Here is a 24510-nt window from a genome sequence, read left to right as displayed (position 1 = left end):
ATTCTGTATTATTTACACGTAAATGTTTGGTATTTTATATGTTTTGTATTATCAGCTGTAGAAATGATTAACTTATGAAAGCTGATATCATGATCACAGACTGTTAGTTTAGACTAATTTAACTAAAAGGTTTTAAGCAAAAAAATGTTAAAAAAAAATATATCAATAATTCTCCATTAAATTCACAACATGCGAGCTGCAACTTGTAACATCAGATAATTTCCTCTCATATTAATTAATTCTGACAGATTCACAGTAACTAATCAACAGAAACAAACATACATGTGACAGTTATTGGTAAACGAGTCTCTGAAAACATCTGAATAAATAAATATTAATAAAAATATTTTGGAATGACGAGCAAACCTTTCTATACAGGAAAACGGGTCAAATGTTGACACTTTATGGCAGTAATAAGTTAATTCAACGGGCAACAATCAGCTTTAGCTTTTTAAAATTAAACTAACTAAATTTAATTAAACTAGTTATCATTTTTGGCAAATTCAACATACATAAATTGACTGTTTCTAAATGAGTTCTATTACAACTCTCTAGTTAAGCTGTGTAATAAAAAAAACAATTTTTAATACCTATAAAATTATTGACTGATATTACTTGTTGTTCCTCCTCATATGTATTATTTTATTTTTATTGAACGTGAAAGGCTTCTTGCACAATCCTTTAACCAAATGTTTTTTATTATTATTACGTCATAATTAAATTCCTGACACTTTGTTTCCTCTTTTTACTCTCCATACTTGTTTATATGTTACTGTTTTTTTAAATTTGGCTGTTTTCAGTAAAGTTTTTAATAAAGGATTAGATATTTGGCACCGAATGTAGAGATTGTAGAGATTAAATATATAGAAACTATAACAGCAGTTGATCAATAAATGAATAAATACTGTGTGAAATTTGGTGTTTTTCTTGTAAAATACTTGTTTGTGGTGATGTGTTTCAGCCCTTTGACCTTTTAAAGTCCACAGTTTTTGTCGCCACCATTAAATCAAGACAGGAAACAATTCATTTTGAACAAATGTATTTGAACAAAGTAAAAAACAGTCCAACAAATAAAGTAAAAAATATAAAGATCTATACCTTAAACTACAACATTATACATATTTACAAGGCAAGAATGAATCCCAACAACAACAACAACAGGTGGAGCTTCAACCGAAATAAAAAGATGTTATAAAAAGACTAATCCTTCTCCAGACTGCTGTTGGGAGTATTTCCAGTGATTCCCAGTTTAGAAAGCACTCTAAATGATGCGTCCCAGTCCCCTAAAACACGAACCCATCAAAGCCTGTAAACAGTCTGGACTCGCAGCACACGAGTCACACGGAAAAAAAAAAACACACGTTTATTTAAAGTCAGTTGTTGTGTTTTTGCGGTTGCCATGACGACACCAGCGAAGGGTTAACAGATATGAACTTAAGAAATGTTTTCAGGGGGATGTGAGTAAACAGCGGAGGGTCCACAGAGCTTGAACTGCTGCTTCTATGTGTCACGTCTGTCACTTCCTGTGTGGAGGAACAAGGTATCTGTGTGTTTGTGTATCATTGTGTTATATCGGCCGTTATGTGTATTTCCTGCAATGTGCGCTGTATGTATAAGCATGTATGTATATGATATGTACATATACTTGCTTTTTTCTTTCCTGTGCTGTTTTTTTTTGGAAGGTTAAAAATGACAAAAAGAAGAAGAAGAAGAAGAAAATCGAGTGTTTTATCCTTGAACACGAACAAGAACTTTGCTGAAATAAAAAATGCATAAAAATGGTAAAAAATTCATGAGATTTTCAACTTTAACTACTTGACACACGCTGACAGGCACCAGGGCTGGGTATCATTAGACGTTTTTTAAATATATATATATATATCTTACTTTTGATGTTATGGAACAAAAGAAGCCAAAGCTCTAACATGTAAAAAGTGTGAACACAGACAGCTGTACAAAACTCTGGTGTCAAATTGGTCAATTTTGATTTAAATCAGGATCTGATCAAAGAATAAGTCAGTAAGATTACAAATCGTAGGTCAGACGTTACTGTTTGGACTCATTCTCAGCTCAGCTGGTGAGATTTTTTTGTGTTTCTCTGCTGCAGCTCCTCCAGGTGATTTAGTCTCATTAAACTGGTGCAGCTTCAAAACAAACAAACAAACAAACAAATAAAACAAGAGAGGATTGGAGGGGGGGGGGGGGCTCAGTCTACTTCTTCCTCTTCAGAAAGGTCTTTGCTTCTCTCTGCAGTCTTTTGATGTCCTCCTTACCGCTGTCGTCTGAGTCCGGAGGGGCGTAGTCTGAGTCATCTCCCGCGTCCTCGCTGTCGTCGTTAATGAAGCCGTCGTCGTCGTCGTCCTCGAAGTCGTCGTCGTCATCGGCGGGGGACGACTTGGGAACGGTACGTGTGGTTCGAGCTGCAGAGACATCAGAGGATTTATTAACATAGTGAGTCACAGAAGGAAACGATAAAAACAGGCTTTTAACTTCCTGCATCGGCACCGCGGAAGGTTTGTTTCACCTAAAAAATACAGAACTGTTTGTACTTCAAAAGATCTGTGATGAAATGTTTTACTCATTTACTTTGAGTGAGGAGGAAAAGAGACAAAGAGACGACAGAAGATGTAGAAACTGCTGTCACAAAGCAGCTTTGGTCATGTATGTTTTTTTACCTGTCAACAGATGTCAATGAAACTTGGTGGAAAGTTTTTTAACAAGTGATAATCTGTTGTGGATTTACGGCTGGCGATCCAGAGCCGGACTGACAAATCTCAACAACTATTGGATGAATTCTTTGCTGCTCCCTCACAGCTACCCAAGTCCAGTTTCTGACCTCTAGTAGCGCTACGGAGCGATAAAGGATTTAACGTTCCTGCCAATAGTTTCACATTATTCCACTGAACTACAAGCGACTGTAAATCAGCAAGAAACACATCAATGTGCCAACGAAGGCAGAGAAGGAAAAACAATGCAGGATATTAAATACTTTACTACTATAATATGTCAAATGTTTTTATGAGGAAGGAAATGCATTCATTACTACACAGAACTACTCTCCAGAGACTGAAAACCTGATCGCTGTTATTAGTCTTTGGATCCGTTTCTAAACAAACTAACACGACCAAACTCTTCATGATGAAGGAACATGTGACCCAGTTCATTGTTGGTTTGGATCCAAACATGAGATTTGTTGATGATATGAAAAATATAGAAAATCACCAGACTTATGCGTTAACATCTGGTCGGGACAGCTGTTGATTAATGATATAGTTGTATAATAGTTATACAATTATAGTTATCTGTGATATAACATTTATTTATTAAGTACAGGTTGTTAAAAGAATTTCTTCTCAATGAACTTTAAATAATGGAGACTGGATCCGAAGTATCAAAGTTAAAGTTGAATTTATTTTCTTGTACAAGAAGGAGCGTTTCACCGTGCAACACACAAACAGGCTCCTCAGTTGGTTTATACACCTTACAAATTGGCTCCCAACGTTGGGGCCCCAATAGCTGTTCTCCTCCGGAAGCAACAGGACTGAAAAAGACCCTGCAGGAACACAACCAAAGACCTTCACCACGGAGTTCTTAAAACCCCCGTTTTGGCAAAGAAGGCCAGGACCAGCTGAGAGAGGAGACAGTGACGGGGGGGGGGGTCAACCAAAGGAGGAGACGGACCCAACAAAAAAAAAGGGTAAATTCTTTTAACACAGGTGTAATGAGGGAACCGCACAAAATTTCAATTACTGGTTTAGTAAATGTCAAAAATGGTGAAATAAATCCTCATCACAACATCTCTGAGCCTGATGTGACGCCTTCAAATGTCTTGTTTTGACACAAAACTGTCCCAAACTCAAAAATATTTAATTTACATTGATATAAAACTGAGAAAAGATGAATATTTGTACACTGGAGAAGCTGGAAGCAGAGACTGTTTTGGCATTTTGGCTTGAAAAAATGACATGGTTTCATTAAAAATCTGTTTTAAAATGAAAAATACTGATTATTAATTTAATTTAAGTAATAACTGAAATACAGCTTAGAGCCGTCAGTGTTTCTACTTTTCATCCATGAATGAATGTACAAGCGGTGTTTTCAGGAGCAACAGTGTGACGCCTCATCGTGTTTGTATTTTATTTGCTGTCAGTATAATTGCAGGTTGAAGTGAATCACCGCGTCTTTAAATCAACCAACAAACTGCCGAGAGAGCGTCGAGCCGCCGGGCGTAAATTAAATATCAACTAAATGTCAACTGAGACATCAAAATGCAAATGTTGCAACACATAAGCAAAGAGGAGGATCTCATAACCAGGTCACAAGGTCATTTCCACTACAGCAGCGGGGGTTTGATGCCCTGAAGGCTCTGAAATGACATTAAACAACCCAATAACAAAAAGATCAATACGTCCCCTCGATGGGTTTATAGATCCTGATCAGCCTGGTGACAGGTGGAGTGTGTGTGTGTGTGTGAGAGATGCTTCTTCTTCTGGGGTCAAGGCAGATCTGTTGCTAAATGGTTTCAGATGGAAATTCATCTTGTAAATGTGTTTGTTGGCTTTAACCATCTCACTCAGCTTCAGACGCCAGATGTGTATAAACGATTTGTACACATAAAAAACCACACATACGCCATTTCCTCACACACACACAAACTGGTATTTATAAAACCAGAATGACCACATGAACACCTCACGCAGACTTCAGACCAGTATACAGATGTTCTTCTGGAGCCAGCTAGTGATTTAAGATGGAGACTGAAAAATAAGGTGATAAAACATCGTCTGTTTATCGTGGCCAGTATTCAATTAAAAGCTGGGTCTCCAATAATGGCCGGGGGTGTGGTCGACACGAATAAATAAAGGCCCCAAATACAGGCCGGGGAGGGAAAAAACAAGGATGGATTGAGGCCGTACTCAGACCAAATCAGGTGTTGCTGCACACCTCTGCAGGGTTGTGCAGCGGTGTGCGGGGGGGGGGGGTGTGGGTGTGTTTATTTGTGCTCTAGAAAGTAACCACTGTGAAACAATTAGATATTGTTTCTATTGATCTGATTCACTGCTTTCTTACCGGCCCCAGCTCTTCAATCACTCTCTAGCTCCCTCTCTCTTTTTCTCTCATCTTTTATTAAAATGAGTTGGGAAACCGACAGCAAAGCCTAACTTTACTTTTAATGTTATCAAATGAAAAGAAATGTCCGCCCCCCCTCCTCTTGGTGCCTGTTACAATGTGACTGTGGTTTGTAGTAATGTACAAGTGCCACAAGATGATGGTAGCTATAGTTGAAGTAGCATATAGGACCTGTGAAAGTGTCAGTGACTAAATTCTCCATAACACCAATGACACAACACTGTAGAGGGCGAACATGGCACCAACCAGACGGAAGTCAAATGTCAAATTCAAAGAGAGTTTTGCAATTTGCGGAGGAAAATTAGATTACTGCAGAGTGATTCAATGACCTGCAATCTGTGTATCTGCTGATTGGAAAGATATCAAGCTGCAACTACCAATTATTTCATTCATTGATTAATGTGCTGATTATTTTCCTGATTCATTGTTTTGTCTATAAAAAACAAAATGCTCATCATGTAATGTCTCAGAGCCCAACGTGATATCTAAATATATTCAGTTATTATCATGTGTGACACATAAAAGCTTCACATCCTCACAGATCAGAGAACCTCGCTGCTGCAACACCGTCAATGAAACTGCATTTCTTCCTTCCTGTGTGTTTCATTGACAGGTGGAGCAGCCAGCAGCTGCTTCAGGACGTCTTCATCCATTTATGGCTGATTGTAGGGGTGAAAAGAGGCTCGTGCACGTGCGCCTGCCTCCACAACGACTGACATTTATAAAACAAAACCATGTGTACGAGGATGCGTCTGCATACTTCTATCCTCATGCGTACACACAGTTTTAGTCTGAATGAATCTACAGAGTTTAATGCATCTGTGTTTAAATGTGGAAATATACAGTAATATTCAAACATTCTGGCCTGCATTTGGATTTTGTGTGGATTTTTAAATAAATATTGTAAAAATTGGGACATATTCCCATTAAATCAAATGGATTTATCCTTCATCTGCTGAAATCTGGACTACGTTGCCTTCGTCCTGAGCTTTGAACTTTTCCATTCTGACTCCTCCACCCTCGCATTCGTCAAAGAGTAAACACACCGGTTAACTTCATCCTCAGCCTTCATCGGAACCAAAATAGAACGTAACCTCTAATTCTGCAACATCTGCACAACAATATCAAATATGTGTCTGAGTTAGTGTCACTTATCACTCGTCCCTATGAAATAACCACACAGAACTCACATTTATAGATATGTGTTTACGCCAGTTGGTTTGGAATAACATGTGAACGTCCAAACGGAGTCAGAGCGGGAGGGGAGGGTCATGTGACCTGGACAGAGACATAGTAACGTCTAATTTTAATATCAGGCTGAATTTCTCCCAGATTTGTTGTGATTGACGTGCAGTTTGAGGTCACAATGTTTGATTAATTTCCTGAACGATCAACCGTCTGCCTGTCAGACGATCGGTTGGATTTGTGTTGAGGAATTTTGGTCGACGCGCCTTCAGCGTCAACAGGTTTTAACAAACTGGCCGCCAGTCCATTTTAGAATTTATTTTAAAATTTTACTAAACCACTTTTAAAGCTGTTTGTGGGCTGCTGACTCCTCAGATCCTCGTCAGAACGTCAGTAAACACTTTTAAATCTCTTCTAAAAATGTATTTTTATAGATGAGCTTTTATATGATGTTGTCTTTTATCTTTTAGTTATGGTTTAAACCTTCCTGTTGTGAGCATCACTGTATATTGTTTTTAACACTGTAATTTAAAAGCGTATTGATTATTCATATGTGCTTTTGTTTCTAAATGTGCAGATAATATAAAGAACGTTGCAGTTTCAGCAGCTTCACGCTCTGATGTCCCAACATGGCTGCTGCTGTCAAAAGATCCGTTATGACTGTGATGAGCTTCTTTTATCATTACTGGAGTAGATTTGACATGTTTTGAACAAAACTGTTTTGATTTAAAACTGATCAAACTGTCTGTTTCAGTTTTCTTCTTACTTTCAGTTCATAGCAGAATTGCACAAAGTAACGTTTCCTTTCTCTCTTCGTTGAGGATGTTCTTGTCTTGTTTGAATAAGTTTAATTCGACCAGGACTGAATTCAACGTTTTCTTTCTGAACACAAGCAGTTTGAGAAAAAGACGACAGGAAATTAAAGATTTAGTGACATGAAGTAAAATAAAAACCTTCATCACAGATGTGAGGCAGTTTCCTAATTTCATCTTCTTTCATTATAATAACAGAATGTGAATAAAAAAAGAGAGAATGAGCCTGTTGTTAAATCATGAGAAAATGATTCATTCTGAGACTTAATTAAATCTGGATGAAAGACCCTCGTTAATTACTTTCTCCTGATTTTCTATTAAAAATGTGTTTCTGTTCGTCAAATTCAGACTCATTTCTTGGAATAAACTCTCAACACGGTTTAAGGAACCAACCCTGAATGCTGATTATGTTTACTGTGATGCACTGATTGTTAATTAATTAGCACCAATACGAAAATATCATCAAGAGAGAAGGAGGAGTAAACAAAGGAAAAGCAGCGTTACCTGGTCTCTTTGTGTGTTTGTATTCTTTCCTGTGAAGAGGATTCTTCCTGCCGGAGACACAAAGTCAAAGTCAAGATTTAGTTTGTGAGATGAAACCGGAAAAAACGGAACTTCCTGGTTCTGATCCAGAAGGAAGAAACTACGCTAATAACTAAAGATACAGAACAGAACCTTGTTGTGTTGTTTACTCTGTATGTTTGCTGTTTTCTTTCCTAACGGACACCATTTCTCATTAACCTCACACTGTCTCTACACAGGCGACGTAGCGGGAGCAGCAACAGAGGCTTCAGTCGTCCATCGGTGTCACACAGGATGCGTTCAGGTACTGTATTAAGTGTAGGATATCAGTGTTGTGCATGGGCATTCAGAACCCGACACACAACCAGTGTAGTTATGCAGAATCCACACGATATTTCATTTCAGAGCTTTTATCGGCCGATACCGATGACGTGCCGATAATATCGTGCATCCCTAATTGATTAATAAATTAATTTGTGTATAAAATGTCAGAAAATAGTGAAGAAATTTCCTGTCATGTTTGACACATAAAAGCTTCACATCATCACATTGGAGAAGCTGAAACCGGCACATATTTAGCATTTTTCCTTTAAAAATGACTTAAATTATTATTAAATTATCAAAATAATTTTTTTCCTTAATTGATCAATCGACCAATCGTTGCAGCTCTGGTTAAACGTATCAACCAATGAACATCTCTGCTGTGACTCTTTTCAATCTCTTCCTTTCATCCGGCAGTGATAACGACCGTGCTGTGATGTCTGACCTGTAGCAGTCGGTGCCGTAGGGGCACTCGGGTCGGTCTGCCTCCTCCTCCTCCTCTTCCTCCTTCTCTTCCTCCTCCTCGTAATCAGTGTCACCGGGGTGACTGCACTCTTGAAAATGGACCGGGTTCTTCCTGGAAAAACAAACAGCGGAGGAGATGAGACGTCTTCAATCTGCTGAAGGAGGAACATGTCAGACACTCTACACACTTCCCTGCTCCCTCGTTATGTTCAGCATCTCAGAACGGACCTTTATTCTTCCACTCCACTACATCTCAGAGGGAAATATTGTACTTTCTACTCCACTACATTTATTTGACAGCTTTAGTTACTTTTCAGATGAAGATTTGACACAATGGATAATATAACAAGCTTTTAAAATACAACACATTGTTAAAGATGAAACCAGTGGTTTCCAACCTTTTTGGCTTTTGACGTCTTACAAAAAGCAGTGTGTAGTCGGGGTCACATTTCACATGTCTATGAGTTGTTAACAGCTCCACCAAATAGTGATTTTTCCCTCTAAACTTCTCACATGCTTTCATTTCAATAAATGTTCAAATGATCCAATATTTCAGCAAAAATCAGAGATTAGAGAAAAAGTCCAAAAACTGAAAACAGATTTGTGTATCAGAACTTTGTTTTTTCTTCTTTCCTCTCCCATTAATCATCTCACCACCCCTCAGATTTATCTGCTGACCCTTTAGAGGGGCCCGACCCCTAGGTTGGGAACCACTGGACTAAACCAGTGAATCTTGCTGTGTGCATCACCGAGGCTAAAACCTTCTAAACTGTCTCCTGCTTGCCAAACCTCAAACGTCTCGTTTTATATTTCTACATGTGTTTAATACTAAAGAGAGTGTGTGAGTTATTGTGTATGTGTGTGTGTATGTGTGTGTGTGTCGGAGTTGACGGCTGAGTAATGAAAGTAATGTAACGTGTAACTTTTGCTGCTGAGTGATGTAATAACTTTTACAACCAGTAACATGTGATCAGTAACTGCGACGCTCCTTCAGAACTGATCAGTTTACTGCAGGTGGATTAAAATGAACTGAAACAGTTTCAGCACATTTTAAATGACATTCTACAGTTTTCTGATCGTTTCTCATCAGTGACGATATTAACCGCAGTATTAGAGGTTCATCAGTGAGGATGTGATGTGCCGTTGATGACACCGGGCAGCTGTTGGACCTGGTTCAGTGTTCTTGTTCAGAGATCAAGGTCAAAGCTCTCTGGCAGGAGCTGAAATGAATTCCCTTCATCCTTTCACTCTCTCTCTTTCTAACCTCATCTGTCCAGAGGTGAGCGTACCTGTAGCAGTCCTTTCCGTACGGACATGCCGTTCTGAGTCCGAGTTTGGACGCAGAGCCGCCGTTTTTTGCTTTTTTGCTCGTCGTTTGTCCGTTTTTTGTTTTGTTGTTCTTCGATCCGCCGGCGTCAGACGTCCGTGTCGTGGAGCTTCTGTCGGCGGCGGACGTCTCACCTCCCCGTCCTTCCTCTTCCACCTCCATGGCGAAGTTATCGGACTCATTGTCGCTCTTTTCCTGCGTTTTGTCGGGTTCACTCTGCAGCCCAACTGCGGGCGAAGGAACGTCCTGAAAGTCAACAGAATAGACTCAAAATGATGATGATGATGATGATTTAAGGAGGTTTCAGACTCTCCCCTCTTACATTTGAAGGAGAAACGCACAGACAAAAAAAGTCTGGTATAAAAGTTGAACCAAGCACAACTTTCTGGATTATTATAAACTTCTGTGCAGTGTTTTGGCGTCTGATCAGCCTTCATATTAACGGCTCTGCTGCTCAAACTGGACTCACGTCTCATCAGCAACATCCTCCCAACGCAGACTATTACTGCCTCGTTCTAACTGCTTCAGTGATCATTTTACAGCCCTGATCATCTACAGGTTCCACTGACAGGCAACACTGACAATTATTTGGGCAAAGAAAATTTAGAGAGATAAACATATTCTGCACATTTCCAGCCTCTATATTTATATTCTGGGGCTCTACTGGAATATCTTTACATGATTTACAGTTAAAAACTCCTTATTTATCTTCTACATATCTATCATAACATTCTGACAATTCTTAGTTCATCATCTTATGTAAATAGAGGGTAGTATCTGACTATAATAATAATAATAATAATAATAATAATAATAATAATAATAATAATAATAATAAGAAGAAGAAGAAGAAGAAGAAGAAGAAGAAGAAGAAGAAGAAGAAGAAGAATCTTTTTGTATAAAATGTGCTCTATAAATAAATATCTTTTTTTAAATTATTATTAGTTTTATAAACTGTACTCAACTGTTTTGGACTTAGCTTCTTCTTCATCGCTCATCTTCCTCCTCCTCCTCTTCTTCTTCGGCATCTCCTCCTCCTCCTCCTCGCTGAGCTCCGCCCCCTCAGGTGAGGAGGTCGTGGCCTGTCTGGCTGCTGCTCGCTTCGTGCTGGTTGACGCCGCTGCAGGTTCTTTTCTTCTCTTTACAGCTGGGAGGATAATCATCATCATCATCATCATCATCATCATCATCATCATCATCATCTTACACAGTATTACACAGAAACTAATTATTCTTTTACAGAAATCCAGAAACATTAATATTCTGAGTGCAGTTTTATAGCTACAAAAAATATTATTTTTCACATTTGCATCATTTTCATTTTAAAGAAGCAACTGTAAACCCTCCATACTGTTTATGACCATAAAAATACTAGTTTATACCAAAATATCTCTTTAATATCTATATTTTTATGATTTTTCCATCGATGTGTTAAAGTATCTTCATTTCTTTCAGATATTTAATTTGCTGCATTTATAATATCGTGTATTTGTCTGATAAATGTTTATTATGACGTCATCAGACTGTGATCATGAAGCTTTCTGTGCTTTGCATTAATCTTTTACATGTTTCAACATTTACATCCAGTAAAAAAACATGTGAAGGAGATTAGAAGGAAAAACATGGTTTTACAGACTGAAAATCTGACGTTATCAGAGACAGAACTGATAATAAAACATCTGGATGATGTTAATGACTGTAGACGGACGGAGAAAGGTCGTGATTAACAGTATTGAAATATGTTTAAGACATTATTGTAAGACAGTGGCTGGAATGTGTATCAATGTCACATGATTTCAATTCTAAATGCCAAAAATTCTTCAATTTTTCAACATTTTTCTTTTTCATTTTATCATGAAAAAGCCTCTAATAATCAACAACAGCATGCATGTAATTATAATATTTAATGTTCTGTATTGTAATCCTTCAAACTTCATTTAATAAATTCTTGCCAACGCTGACATCACTCAGTCCTGCACAGAGCTGCAAAACTACTTTGGTAATTGAATAATAATCATTTTTTTCAGATGTGAGGATTTCATGCTTTTCTGTGTCACAGCTGCCAGTAAACTGAATATCTTTGTATTTTGAACTCTTGATCAGACAAAACGAGACATTAGAAGACGTCACCGTGAGCTCTGAGACATTTTAACGAGCATTTTTTCAATGTTTTCTGCCATTTTAAAGACAAAACGATTAATCTGTAATGACAATAATGGTGAATTTCTGTGTGACTCAGTCTCACTCTGAACTGAAGAGCACAACATCACAAGTTTGTCTTCAGGAAACTGGAACGTTTCCATCCGTTCACTCAGCGCCCAGTTAAGCTCTTAAGTGCAGCAGACGGAGCGTGATGGAGGCAGTAATAATAAGTCACTCAGGCTCCATCCAGCAGAGCAGAGCTGCTTTTATCCAGAGTAAATATTAGAGCAGCACACAATCAAACAGCAGCACTCAGGGAGACACAGTAGCTGTTCAACACACACACACTATTTACTGTACATATCAAAGAACATCCACAAGGAAAGGCAAACCAGGATGTTACAGTAACGTCAATCCATCAAATATCACTCCAGTTGACCGACGATGTGCCGCTTTACTATTAATAAAAGCGACACGTTCAGGCTGCCTGGCGGTCACGCTCGGCTGTCAGCGGACGGTTTCAGGCAGCTCTCTGGATAACATCACCTGCTCACTAGAGGAAAACACACTCTGCCTCTTGACTTTCATTCCTTCCCCCCCCAAACACTGACTGACTGTTCTCTGGCTCTGTTATCAAGGTCGGGACGATGAGCAGACCGTTTAGTATTTTTCCTTCCTGACCTTCTGTTTTCTCTTTTATCAACACACCATCTTTTACACCTCAGACAAGCAGAAGAAGTTGTTTTGTTTTTTTTTTTGCAATATTTCTTCAAATCTTCTGTGTTTCTTTATGTGCAAATTGAAAATGATAAATTGCGAATAAAAACATGTGGCTGGAAAGACAACTAGTGTTCAACTTGTATAGGATGGAGTTTCAAACATCGACCACCATCTGAATGATTTTTTTTAAATATAATTATTCTTTATTTTAGACAGTCACGAGGACACGCAGCTGTCGTTTTTGGCACCTGAGCGGCTTTGATCACTTTCTTTCTTGCAGCAGATCTAAAGCTGCAGTTGTTCTTTAATCTGAACGAGTGTCAGGTTTTAAGACTTTATAAAAGCACACATTTCTGTCACTGTATGGGTAACTTTTTGGTTCATTAAAGGACTACTGGAATATCTTTGCATGATTTCCAGTTAAAAACTCCTTATTTATCTTCTACTGGTCCTTTATGCAGCCCCTCAGTTCAGCCTCTGTCTGAAACAGGCCGTTTTAGCTCCTGTCTCTTTAAGACCCCGCCTCCTGATGAGCCCACTCTGTTCTGATTGGTCAGCTTCAGGAAGCTTCATCCGGCTCCGGAGGCTACGTAAACAAACTATAGTAGCAGGATTTCACTTCTTTTTCTCCTTCTTTACTCCAAATGTCAACTTCTAAAATCCATCCGTACATGTTGGACAACGTGAACGACACATGGAAACACCTTAGCAACCACCTTAGCAACCAAAGCTACTGAACGGACGGCTGTTTATCTGTTAACGAGCTGACGTTAGCTCATCAACAAGGTAGACAAAAAACACCCAGGTTGAAGCTCTGACATTAAAACAGCATATAAATAACAGAAAACCACAAAAAGCCTCATATGTCCCTTTAAACCAACCACAGGAAGACTCACCTGTGACTGAAAAACACTGAAATACCAACTCATGGACTAAAAAGCCTCTCTGGCTGTCTGGCCAATGGAAACAATGACATTCACAATCAGCAAAACACAGAATTTACTGGAAATCTGAGGCCAGTTTATTTAATACCTAAACAGTCAGTTAGCATTAAAATTCCTCCTTTCTGATGCAGGTTTAGTTCTTTCTTTACATCTTTGTTGTATTTCATATTTTCTGCTACTGGAAGCAGTCATGATAGTTCAACAGTCAACTTCAGGAGTCCAAGAAACAAAAAAAATCAGCTCTTGCAGTTTCGCATTAATATCAGTTAATGCCGACGAGTTCTCTCAGTTAACAGAAACAGGAAGTGTGGATGTGGTACCTTTCGGGGAGGAGGAGGAAGACGTGTGTGGCGCCGCAACAGCCGCCATCATCCACGCGGGTAAAACTCTCCTCTTCGGTGCAGGTGGAGCGACGTCACGCTGGTCATTCTCCGCTTCCTGTGTAAAACAACATGTGTGATGTTCCACTCTGTGATTGGTTGTCCAAACATTCCTGCTCCCCCAATGTGAGGATTTACATATTTTTTCGCTGTTTCATATCATTCAGAATTTAATATTTGTGAGTTTTGAACTGCTGATCTGACAAAAATAGAAATTTTATAGATGTCACCTTGGAGTCTGGGAACGTTTGATGGATGTTTTTCACACACACACAAACAAAAAACAACCTTTCCAAACACAACTCAGTTAACATGAACAGTTTGATTATCAGGTCATTTTGTTCCATTTAATTATGTGAAGCTACAGTGTTTAAATAACTATCCTGTAGTGATGTGCTGCAGCTTTGTTGGACTTCAGAGTTTAAGACGGTTGACTAGAAATGACATTAAACACAGCTCAGTGTCTCTTAGATTACACATTCATAGTTTTAAAATTACTTAATTTTTTCCTGATGACACTAATTAATTGATTTCTGGACTGATTACTGTTGTTGATATTGTTACCTGCTGGGTGTTGACAGCTAAATTCCTGTTTAAAATGCAGAGAGAAACGCAGGAGAACGAGAGGTGTGTGAGTTTGTCAGTCAGGTAGACGTTTGTCGCACCTCAGTGGGTTGACAGCTGGTGGTAAAATATAGAAATTCATATCCAGCTGGAGCCTGGTTCTCTCTGCTCTGGTTATTCTGTCTGTGTGACCAGTAGAAAGTTTCATCCTTGTTGCTGAACAAAATCAAACTGTGGCCAAAACACTTCAAAGAGGATAATAGTAATGATTCCTTGTTGAGGGTTTAGAATCAGTAAAGATGTTCATCAGGGGATCGTTGACGCAGACTTTTACGCCTTTTCTATAAATGTAGAATATTATTCATGTATATGGTTAAATAATTTAAGTAACTGATTTTTTTTTTTTTTTTTAGAAATGTATTGATTTGATGTATGCAGTCTTAATGTTGCTTTGGTCATTTATTTCTCATTTTTGTGCAGGATATTTCTTGAGTACTTGAAGAGGCGTGCAAGCAGCAACCTCCAGGGCTGAAACATGAAGCCAAAAACTGCAGTTCCTTGAACGACCACTTGAGGCTCCAAAAGCGAGTAAATCCCCATAGACCCCCATGTTAAAATGTCCAACTTTACAGCAGAAATAAACATGTTTACAGTCTGGTACAAACAACGGTTTTGGTCTCTGTAGCTAATTTCCTCTTTCATGACAACTGTACGGGGGGTGAATTTTTTATAACTCACCCGTTTAAATTTTATGAAGCCGTAAAGTTCTGCATAATGAGGGACATGGCTGCTTTGAGTGACAGGTCCGCCAGCTGCTAGGTGGCTTGTTTCAGCCATTCGGCCCGCCTCTTTGCCCATTTTTGATTGGCTGAGAGTTAGGCGGCGTCACGCACTGCCAAGATGGCGACGGCCGGAGCGGCTCACTTTGAACTTCAAAACCAACGAGTGACGTCATGGTAATGACGTCCATATTTTCATACAGTCTGTGGAGGCGTGCCATTTTAAACATGGCTTGTCATTGTGATCCATTTGCTGTCAAACACCTGCGTTCATTCAGTAATCAGGTTGTCTGTTCACCTCTGTACCCTGACGAAGACCTTTATGGTCAAAACCAGTCGGTTTTTTTAGTAGCCGTGTTGAATAAAGGCTTTTTAACTTAATCCCAGAGTTTTTCCATTCCTGCTCCACGCATGAGTGCCTGAAGTTTGTTTTTTTCCTTCTATGCGATGACTCTTATCTTCAAGAGTTCTATATGATCAAGACAGTCCTCCAGCACACCACTACATCTTTTTCACAAGTTTTGAAAATCAAACTGTGTCCTATGAAAACTTCTTATAACGTCACTGTGTTATACAGTTAAAACTGTTTACTGGGACATCTATTCTGTTCAGTAGTTATTACGTTTTCAAACCAGAATCTATTAAATCCATCAACACTTTTAAAATGTCTAAATGATGGAACTTTTTTAGCGTGTTTGGTCTTTTCCTTTACAGACATCGACATCTTTTAGTTTCCTGCTCAGTGCAACGCTCAACAAACCTTTAACTTCCTGTTGGGACTGTCGGCTTCTTCTTCTTCTTCTTCTTCATTGGACAGAGCCGCTAGCGTAGCTTCCTCACAGGGTGGAGTCTGTTCTCGGTTTTGTCTAATAGCTGGAGTCGGCTTGACATCTGGCTCGGGTGACACGGGAAGATCTTCCTCTTCTTCAAACGATTGACTGTTTCAACAAAAAGTAAATAAATGACATTCAGACTCAACAATTCAAAAGGTTGAAATCTAACTTTTAGAATTTCTTGGGAGACGACGTCACATAAAATGCTGCAGAAACTAAAAACTTGTGAGACCTTAACGCTGCGTCTGCATGCATTTTACATGAGCTTCTGCTGGTTTGAACAGTGGTAACATTTGCTCAAGTGTCCTTTCAGTCCGTTTGATCTAAACTTCAAACACAGACGTGGCATCAGGACAAAGGAGGAGACGATAACTCATAGATAAAACATTATCACAGACCACATTAATCAATATTCTCCCTAATGTTGTCTTTTAATTGAGTCGATGGATAACACTTATAGAACGTTGCATTCAATCCCACGCAGACTGGTCTGCTGAGATAAAAGATAAAGACTTTAATTAAACAGTGGAGAGCAGCCTCCTCCATGTTGATTTAATTATTCACGGAGACGTCTGAGGAAACTGCAGCGAATGAGATTCATCTCTTGATCTTCACAGTATTAATATGGAAAGGAGCATTTTTTTCCCCCCCTGACGTGTAAGTACCTGGGAGCCACCACCTTGTAGACAAACTGGCCCGGCAGCAGAGAGAAGAGGTCTCCGTGATGAAGAGGGTGCCAGGTATCTTTCTGCAGAGGTCGAGGGTCGTCGGTGAGGGACGACCGGACGAAGCACGGGTTCAGGTGGGTCTGGAGGTCAAAACCACAAAAAGATATAAAAAAAGACAACCTCCAAACTATGTTCAAATGTGACAAAATTAAATCTGTAAAAAGAAATCCCCTTGTTTCCCATCATCTCTCAACTTTCATTGTATAATAAAAGGCATAAAATGCCCCCAAAAATATAAGTTTATTCCAGCAGGCAGCATTTTTAAAACACATCTCATTGCAGTTTGATAGTAAACTCAGAATCTGTATCAGCCAAATGAAAACTTACATGTTTTACATACTTAACTGCCTTAAAGCAGCTGTAATCTATATTTTATGACACCACTATATGATCTGTCAGTGTGTAATGTGTTGGCTCGTAGTGATGAACCTACAGAGGATTATCAGAGACTCTGCAGCTCAGAGTTTCCCTTTTAGGACCCAAACGTTCCCAGAAGCCATTGATAACACAGGACTAAGGTGCACATATCGGCTTCCCCGCTAGGTAGCTACAGCTTGGTGAAACCAACAAAGGGGTTGAAAGGAAGAAGAATCTCCACAGGAAATGTTTCCAGGAATGAGAGAAGCGCTGCGACAAGTGTATTGCATCTCAAGGAAAGAGAACTACTGAAAGATTTATAATGACAGTCTTTTTCAACAGTTCTGAGAATTTTTAATCCCATCTTGTATATTTCAGCTGACAAGTAACGAGCGACTGCAGAAAAGAAAGAAAAGATAAGTGTAATAAAACACTGATCAATCATAGAATGTGAAACTCAGTAAGTATTTGATAAGTTTCCTCCACTCAGAGATGTTCTTCTTCTCTGTGCAGAATGATGTATGTTCAGAGTTTGTACGTGAACCTATGAGCAGGATTTGTGACCAATCGTGGTCCAGTTTTTGGTGCTTTTTTTTTGATTTTCTGTTATTTTTATACTTTTATGACGTTGGATGTTAAAGTCAAAGTTCAAGAACTTGAGGTGAACATATGTAAGTCAGGACTTTAATCTGCTCTGAACACTTGCAAAGGTTACGTCTACTTCCTCCTCGTGATGACATCAGATTGTTCGGCTTCGAACAAGCTCCAACATGTACGGATGGATTTGAGAAGTTGACATTTGGAGTAAAGAAGGAGAAAAAGAAGTGAAATCCTGCTACTATAGTTTGTTTACGTAGCCTCCGGAGCTGGAGGAAGCTTCCTGAAGCTGACCAATCAGAACAGAGTGGGCTCATCAGGAGGCGGGTCTTAAAGAGACAGGAGCTAAAACGGCCTGTTTCAGACAGAGGTTGAACTGAGGGGCTGCATAAAGGACCAGTAGAAGATAAATAAAGAGTTTTTAACTGGAAATCATGTAAAGATATTCTAGTAGAGCCCCAGAATATAAATATAGAGCTGGAAATGTGCAGGATACGTCCTCTTTAAGGATTCTAATGAGGTAATTGTATCTTTTTTGCAGGAAAAAAACATATTAGACACAAATGATTATTCAAAGCAGAGTCCTTTTCATATATCTTACAGGTCTGGAGGGGACCTTTAAGACACAGTTGCATTTCCTATGCAAGGCATGTCCATCTGGCTCAATTAAAACACTTTGCAATTGGCTTAATTTCTGTACAAAGTTTTTCCATCTAAAGAAATGTTCACACAGTAAAACACTGACAGCTGATTTAAAGCGTTACCTTGAATCTTTACGTTTCTATTTCCATCGTACAGTATCTCTGTAACTCACCACGCGGTCTGACAAGACTAAAAATTGATATCGTAAAGACCGACACAAAACGAGACCGAGATTTTATCGGACGCTTCTCTCACAGTGTGATAAACGACGAACCTGGAAGACCGCTGTTATCACCGTGTGTGTGTGTGTGTGTGTAGAGGCCTCAGTGTTTATCTGCAGCAGCTCCGAACCATCTCCGTTAAATGGGTCACAGTGACTGACCTGGTTTTTTTTTCCTCCTCAAACTCAATCTTCTATTTCCTTTACACTTGACCGGCCCTGCAGCCAAACACTGCCAGCAATCTGGCCTGTTGACAGAAAAATTCTCTCGTTTTAATGACGCAGGTATGAAGATTAACGGCTGGTGACGCGTCAGAGCCTCAGGCTGAAGGGTATCTGTGGTTGTGGACTTTTTTCCTGTGTATGATCAAGAGGCACGATTAAAACGGACTGACTGTGGTGGTAATTACTTCACTAAAACGGTGATTTGAGGCTTGCTGATGCATTAACAGCCCTTCAAGCCAATTAAACAGAAAGGATAATTAGCTGAGGTCAGTGTGATTTATGTCCATCTCATCTTATCCTTTGTATTCCTAAACTTACTAAAAGAGCTCCATCTGACATCTGCTGCTGGAATGAATCAATTCCCCCTAAAGGTTAATTAAGATCTGTGTATTTTTATGTATCAGTTGGAAAAAGTCATTGATTCATATGTGATTACAGAAATCCACTCAAGACTCTTCAGGAATTAAAGAAAAACATCAATCATGTTTAGAAGTTAAGTTCAAATTGTGCATTTAAAGTAATAAAGCAGAATTATTTCCACATCCAGCAGTTACGGAGCAACATTATCATTCATGTGGAGTCTTATTTCAGTCCATCTGGTGAATGTGAGTCCAATATTCACTCTCTTTTAGCTCTGTTTTTACTCTCTACCAACTCCTGAGGGAAATATCTGGCTCCTTAGCTGCTAAATGCTCCACTATGTTCACCAGCTAGTCTACAGCTAACTGTGTCTGTTTGGTGCTGAGCAGGTAGTGTACAGTGGAACCGGAACAGTAAAGTTGCAGCCGGACAGATAAACAATGAGCTGAAACTCACTATAAAGCTCCGTAAAGCTGAGAGGAGCTGCAGAGTCTCTGATAATTCTCTGTAGGTTCATCACTACAAGCCAAACACATTACACACTGACACATCAGACATAATTATGAAAATATAAACTAAAGCTGCTTTAAAGTAGGGCTGTAGTCAACCAAAGAGGTTTCGTGTCTTCAGGTTATGCTAACCCATTGTTGCTAACTTTGGAGCTAACCCCGTTTACTTTTCCAGCATTTGGGGAAACAACAGACGTGACTTTTTAGCATTTATTAACTGACACACTGTAGTCTGTACTGTTCATTTACTGCCAGACTGACAATTTACTACTAACCTTTTCCTCTGCTCCGCTCATATCCACCGTCACTTCTCTGTCCCTCGCTCTTTCCCGCTCGCTACGCAAACATACTCCTTAACGGAGCCGCGCGACCAGTGGTTTCCCAGGCAACGACAGAGGTTGACTCACGTATCGGAGCAGCGCTGTTCAGAGACTCCCAAACGCTGTCGATTTCAAATATTATTTCGGATAATATTATATAATATTATTTCAGATTTCGGATACCAAATATTAAAAAATATTTTTTGGCCTGGCGGGAGTTCTTGTTGTGTTAAGATGGAGAAACACTGATTCAGTAAACGTTCAGTAAACGTTGAGAACAGTTAGACCCAGCAGTCTCCGTTAGGTTGGGCGAGTTCAAAGTTAAATTGTAAAGGTAATTTGTTAGTCTGTCCCTCCCGCCGCAGGAAATAATGGATTACTCCTGGAAAGCTGTTGATGTAGCACTTTTCTCCTTATGAAAATAACACGGAGATTATTCGACCAATGAGAATTTAGTCGGACGAGAGCATATCGACCAACTAATCGACCAGTCGACCAGCAGACTACAGCCCTAGTTTAAAGTATATGTGGATTATATCTAAAAGTCTAAAACATGCCTAAAGAGCAGGAGGACAAACGTACTGGTTTGAGACGCAGCCGTCCGTCCAGGTTCTCCAGCAGCCCGTGATGTCTGGAGACTCTCTTATCATTGACCTGAGACAACATGAACACAGACCAACCAGGAGAAGAACGTCAGTACAGAATAAAGCAGATTTATGAGAATATTCATGGTCCTCCAGAGGATGAATCCTAATGATTTAGGGGATCCGAAAACATTTTGTCACCATGACAACAAAAGTTCAACTTGAAAGCAACAATTTTTGTCCATCACTAAATATTTTCAATAGAGAGAGAGAGAACTTTAACATAAATCACAATACAAAAACAATGATGTAGATCAAATAAATAAATACAATGAAAGTACAAATTATATACAATAACTAAATAGACAAACTCAAATATAAAAATAAATAGAATAGATAAAAATACAAAGACTAGACTTATATAACTATATTATAGTGTTTGCTGAGTATACGCTGTTCATTGTTATTAATGTGCAATAATACACTGTACATTATATCGATATATTGCAGCCTTATGTAATTATTATGCAAAGTGGTCAAACTACAGTGTTTTAATGCTGTAAATTATATATTTATAATCTGATTTTTATCTGGCTTCTTGTATTATTTATCAAATCAAAGTTTCACCTGGTTTTAAATACTATATTCCCCATTTTTTTAATAGAACATTATGAACCTTATACATATTCTTCTTGCATGTGGTACCAAAACGAGTAAAATCTCTTTTTTCTAGAAGCAAAGATGCTTCACAAACTCAGATATGAAGAGAAAAATAAAGCTGCAACGTTTAGTCGATTAACCCATCAGTTGTCAACTATCAAATTAACTATTTTGATAAACAATTCATCCTTTTGAGTCATTTTTTAAGGAAAATATGTCCAAATTCTCTGATTGCAGCTTCTTAAATGTGAGTATTTTCTGGTTTCTTTAGTCTCTATGACAGTAAACTGAATATCTTCTTGAGAAATACTGAACGACAGTTTTCACCATTTTATAAACCAAACAGTTAATCAATTAATCAAGAAAATAATCAAGAGATTAAATCAATAATGAGAACAATCATTAGTTGCAGCCGTAGAGAAAAGTAACAATAAACTACAGAACATTTGTAATTTTGGGGATTGTTATAATAATTCAAGAACCACAAAGATAAACAGTGCAGCTGATCAGAGATTTGCCTCCATGTTGTCAGAGCGACGGCGCCCTCCAGTGGTTCATAAAGACACCTGCAGCTCAGAGGTGACACTATTCTTCAGGAAGTCTGTCTTATATTGATCAGCTTCTCTCTACTGAACAAAAACTGTTTAAAAGTACAAGCACGGGAACAATTAGTTGATTAATCAATCGACAGAAAATTAATCGTCAGCTATTTTGATAATCTAATTTTTTTTTTTTTTAATAAAAAAGCCAAACATCTGCTGCTTCCAACTTCTCAAATGTGATTATTTAAAGCTTTTCTTTGTCATATGTGACAGTAAACTGAATATCTTTGAGTTTTCGACTGCTGGTCGGACAAAACAAGAACATGTGAAGACATCCTGTTTGACTCTGGGACATGATAACGGGCACTTTTCAATATTTTCTGACATTTTATTGACAAAACCAATCAAGAAAATAGACAGATTAATCAATAATGAAAATGATCGTTAATAGGAACCGATATTAAAGTTCCACCTCATATATACTGCTGGAATATACTGAGCACATCACTGATAATCTAGTTTGTTAAAATGTGACACGTTTTATTCCATTCGAGGCCTTTTTCTGCTGCTGTGAAAGAAACATTTTTATTCTTTAAGATATTTGATTCATACCTTGATGTCAGGACTGATGGACTGAAACATCACAACATTACAGCCTGATTCTCTCTGTGTATTTCTGCTTTCAGATGAACTTATTTGTTGCCTGATGTAGTCATCAGACTCACTAACTCTTTTATGTTATCTTTAATATATCACTTTAAATGCATCATCATCAGTGTTACTGTCTATTCTTGTATGACGTGTTGCTTTAACACAATACTGGACAACTGAACTGATTATGAGTTTGCTGTAATTCCCCTTTTTTTTTTTTATAAACACGACATGGCCAGAAATATGTGGACACTGGACAACCAAACATAAGAGCTCTCTGTGATTCCTGAACATCTTCCTGATACTGGAGGATCTTTATCATTGTAAGAGTAGCAGCACTTCATATATAATTTATACTTCATCAATATGTCTTATTTGCTGCATGGTATATATTTACGTAAGTGAAGAAAACAACATTAAACCACTATTAAAACATCTCAATACAGCAGCGTAACTTAGGCAACAGACCAGCATTCAGCTTAACAATAAGCAAGCTAGTCTGGTGTAAAATAGTAGCATCAGTGAAAACAGGTGAACTCAAGTAGGTGAGTTAGTTCCTTTGTCAGGCAACTGAAACAAATAAATATGCATTATGTGGTTAATAGTCTATGTAATCATATTTGGATATCTGTCCTCTCCTTCTGTTAGCAGCAGTATTCAGGCTCTAATGCTAAATCTTCATGCTCTGCACTTAAATCACACTTTGCCAGCCATCTTTCAGGTGGTACGACTCCCTCTTCCTCCTCTTTCTATCTATCTGTCTCCGTCTACAGTTTCCTCTCTGGTCCAGCTGAAGCAGGACGAGACTGATGGTTTTATTCTGAAGTGTTTCCACTCTGAGGAAGAGTCTGAATTTACTGAACAACAGCACTCAAAAGGTCATCTTGATAAACTTTTAGTTCCTGACTGTAAAAGAGTAGATTAGATCTAGTCCAGGTTCTGATGAGACGCAGTTTGACTCGTTTGATTGACTCCCCATTGATCGTAAAGTGTGTGTGTGTGTGTGTTCATACTGCAGCAGCATCGTCACTGCACTGAATGCTGATCAGGTAATCAACAAGTAACAAGGTCAACAAGGTTCACTCAGGTAAAGTACCTCAAAATTGTACTTTAAGTACAGTGCTTGAGTAAATGTACTTAGTTACTTTCCACCACTGCCCTTATTAATAATCACTGTTAAATAAACCAGTGAGTAAATAAGTGTAATGCTAGTATGAATATAAACTAACTTAAAGCCACAGGAGGACTCACTCTCAGTAAGGGACCCCTGCCCAGCACCGTCTCCCCGGGCGGCAGCGGGATCGGATCCCCGCCGTCCACCGGCAGGAGGCTGAAACCGGACATCTGCTCTGCGGGCGGCGGGAGGCTTCACCCCGGTTCAACAACCTGCTGGAGGCTCTGAGGAAAACACATGGATATATAAGCTTTCAATGTTCAGTCTTATAAGCAAGAAAATGGTAAATTAGGAAGTAATTAAGTGGAATTAAGCTTCTGTAACTTAAGTTTAAATGAGTTTCTCTGTTGGTCGCTTTATCTCAGAGAAACAGAAACTAAAGCTCGCAGCTCTTCCTACCTGCTGGCTGGAAACTAGAGAATTATTGTGATTCTCAGCAGGACTCAAGAGTCCAGACGACTGAACCTCAGGTCAGTAAATGAGCCCCAGTCCTCTAAAAACATGAGTGGAGTATCTGATCTGACCCCGCGATGTTTGACTGGCAGACAGAAGTGACGTCAGCTTCCTAGAGGAGGGACTTCCGCCTGACGTAACGTTCTCACGTCACTCTACTGCTTTGTTTGTTTGTTTTTAATTGTATTCCATGTACAAACATACATCATGGCATCATCATCTTCGCATTAGATCAGGTGCATACAAAAAAAGACAGACCAAAAAATGAATCAAAACAGACAAGAGATTAAAATAATATTAAAATGTAAAAAAAAGGAAATTGCATTTTTATTTTCCATGACTTTAAAGGACCAGTGTGTAAGAT

The 24510-nt window shown here is 38.8% G+C and overlaps 1 protein-coding gene across 2 annotated transcripts; it reads right to left on the bottom strand.

The window, feature by feature from the left end:
* Nucleotides 1–1022: 1022 nt before the first annotated feature.
* Nucleotides 1023–24250, bottom strand: aplf (aprataxin and PNKP like factor). Of its 2 annotated transcripts, XM_044342721.1 has the most exons (11): nt 24093–24250; nt 23771–23917; nt 20665–20736; nt 16790–16932; nt 16052–16229; nt 13889–14006; nt 10728–10909; nt 9725–10008; nt 8416–8547; nt 7632–7678; nt 1023–2420 (listed from the first exon to the last, which is right to left on the bottom strand). In XM_044342721.1, exons 2-11 carry the CDS (start codon nt 23861–23863, stop codon nt 2212–2214), a joined length of 1458 nt encoding a protein of 485 aa, XP_044198656.1. In that variant the 5' UTR covers nt 23864–23917; nt 24093–24250; the 3' UTR covers nt 1023–2211. The 2 variants fall into 2 exon arrangements, with proteins under 2 accessions (XP_044198656.1, XP_044198665.1); XM_044342730.1 differs by lacking the exons at nt 20665–20736; nt 23771–23917; nt 24093–24250 and adding an exon at nt 20038–20083.
* Between the last annotated feature and the right edge of the window lie 260 nt (nt 24251–24510).

This window comes from Thunnus albacares, chromosome 3, assembly GCF_914725855.1.
Source record: "Thunnus albacares chromosome 3, fThuAlb1.1, whole genome shotgun sequence".
NCBI classification, from domain to species: domain Eukaryota; kingdom Metazoa; phylum Chordata; class Actinopteri; order Scombriformes; family Scombridae; genus Thunnus; species Thunnus albacares.
Note: the sequence above shows the minus strand (reverse complement) of the source record. Positions and strands in the feature narration are given on the sequence as shown.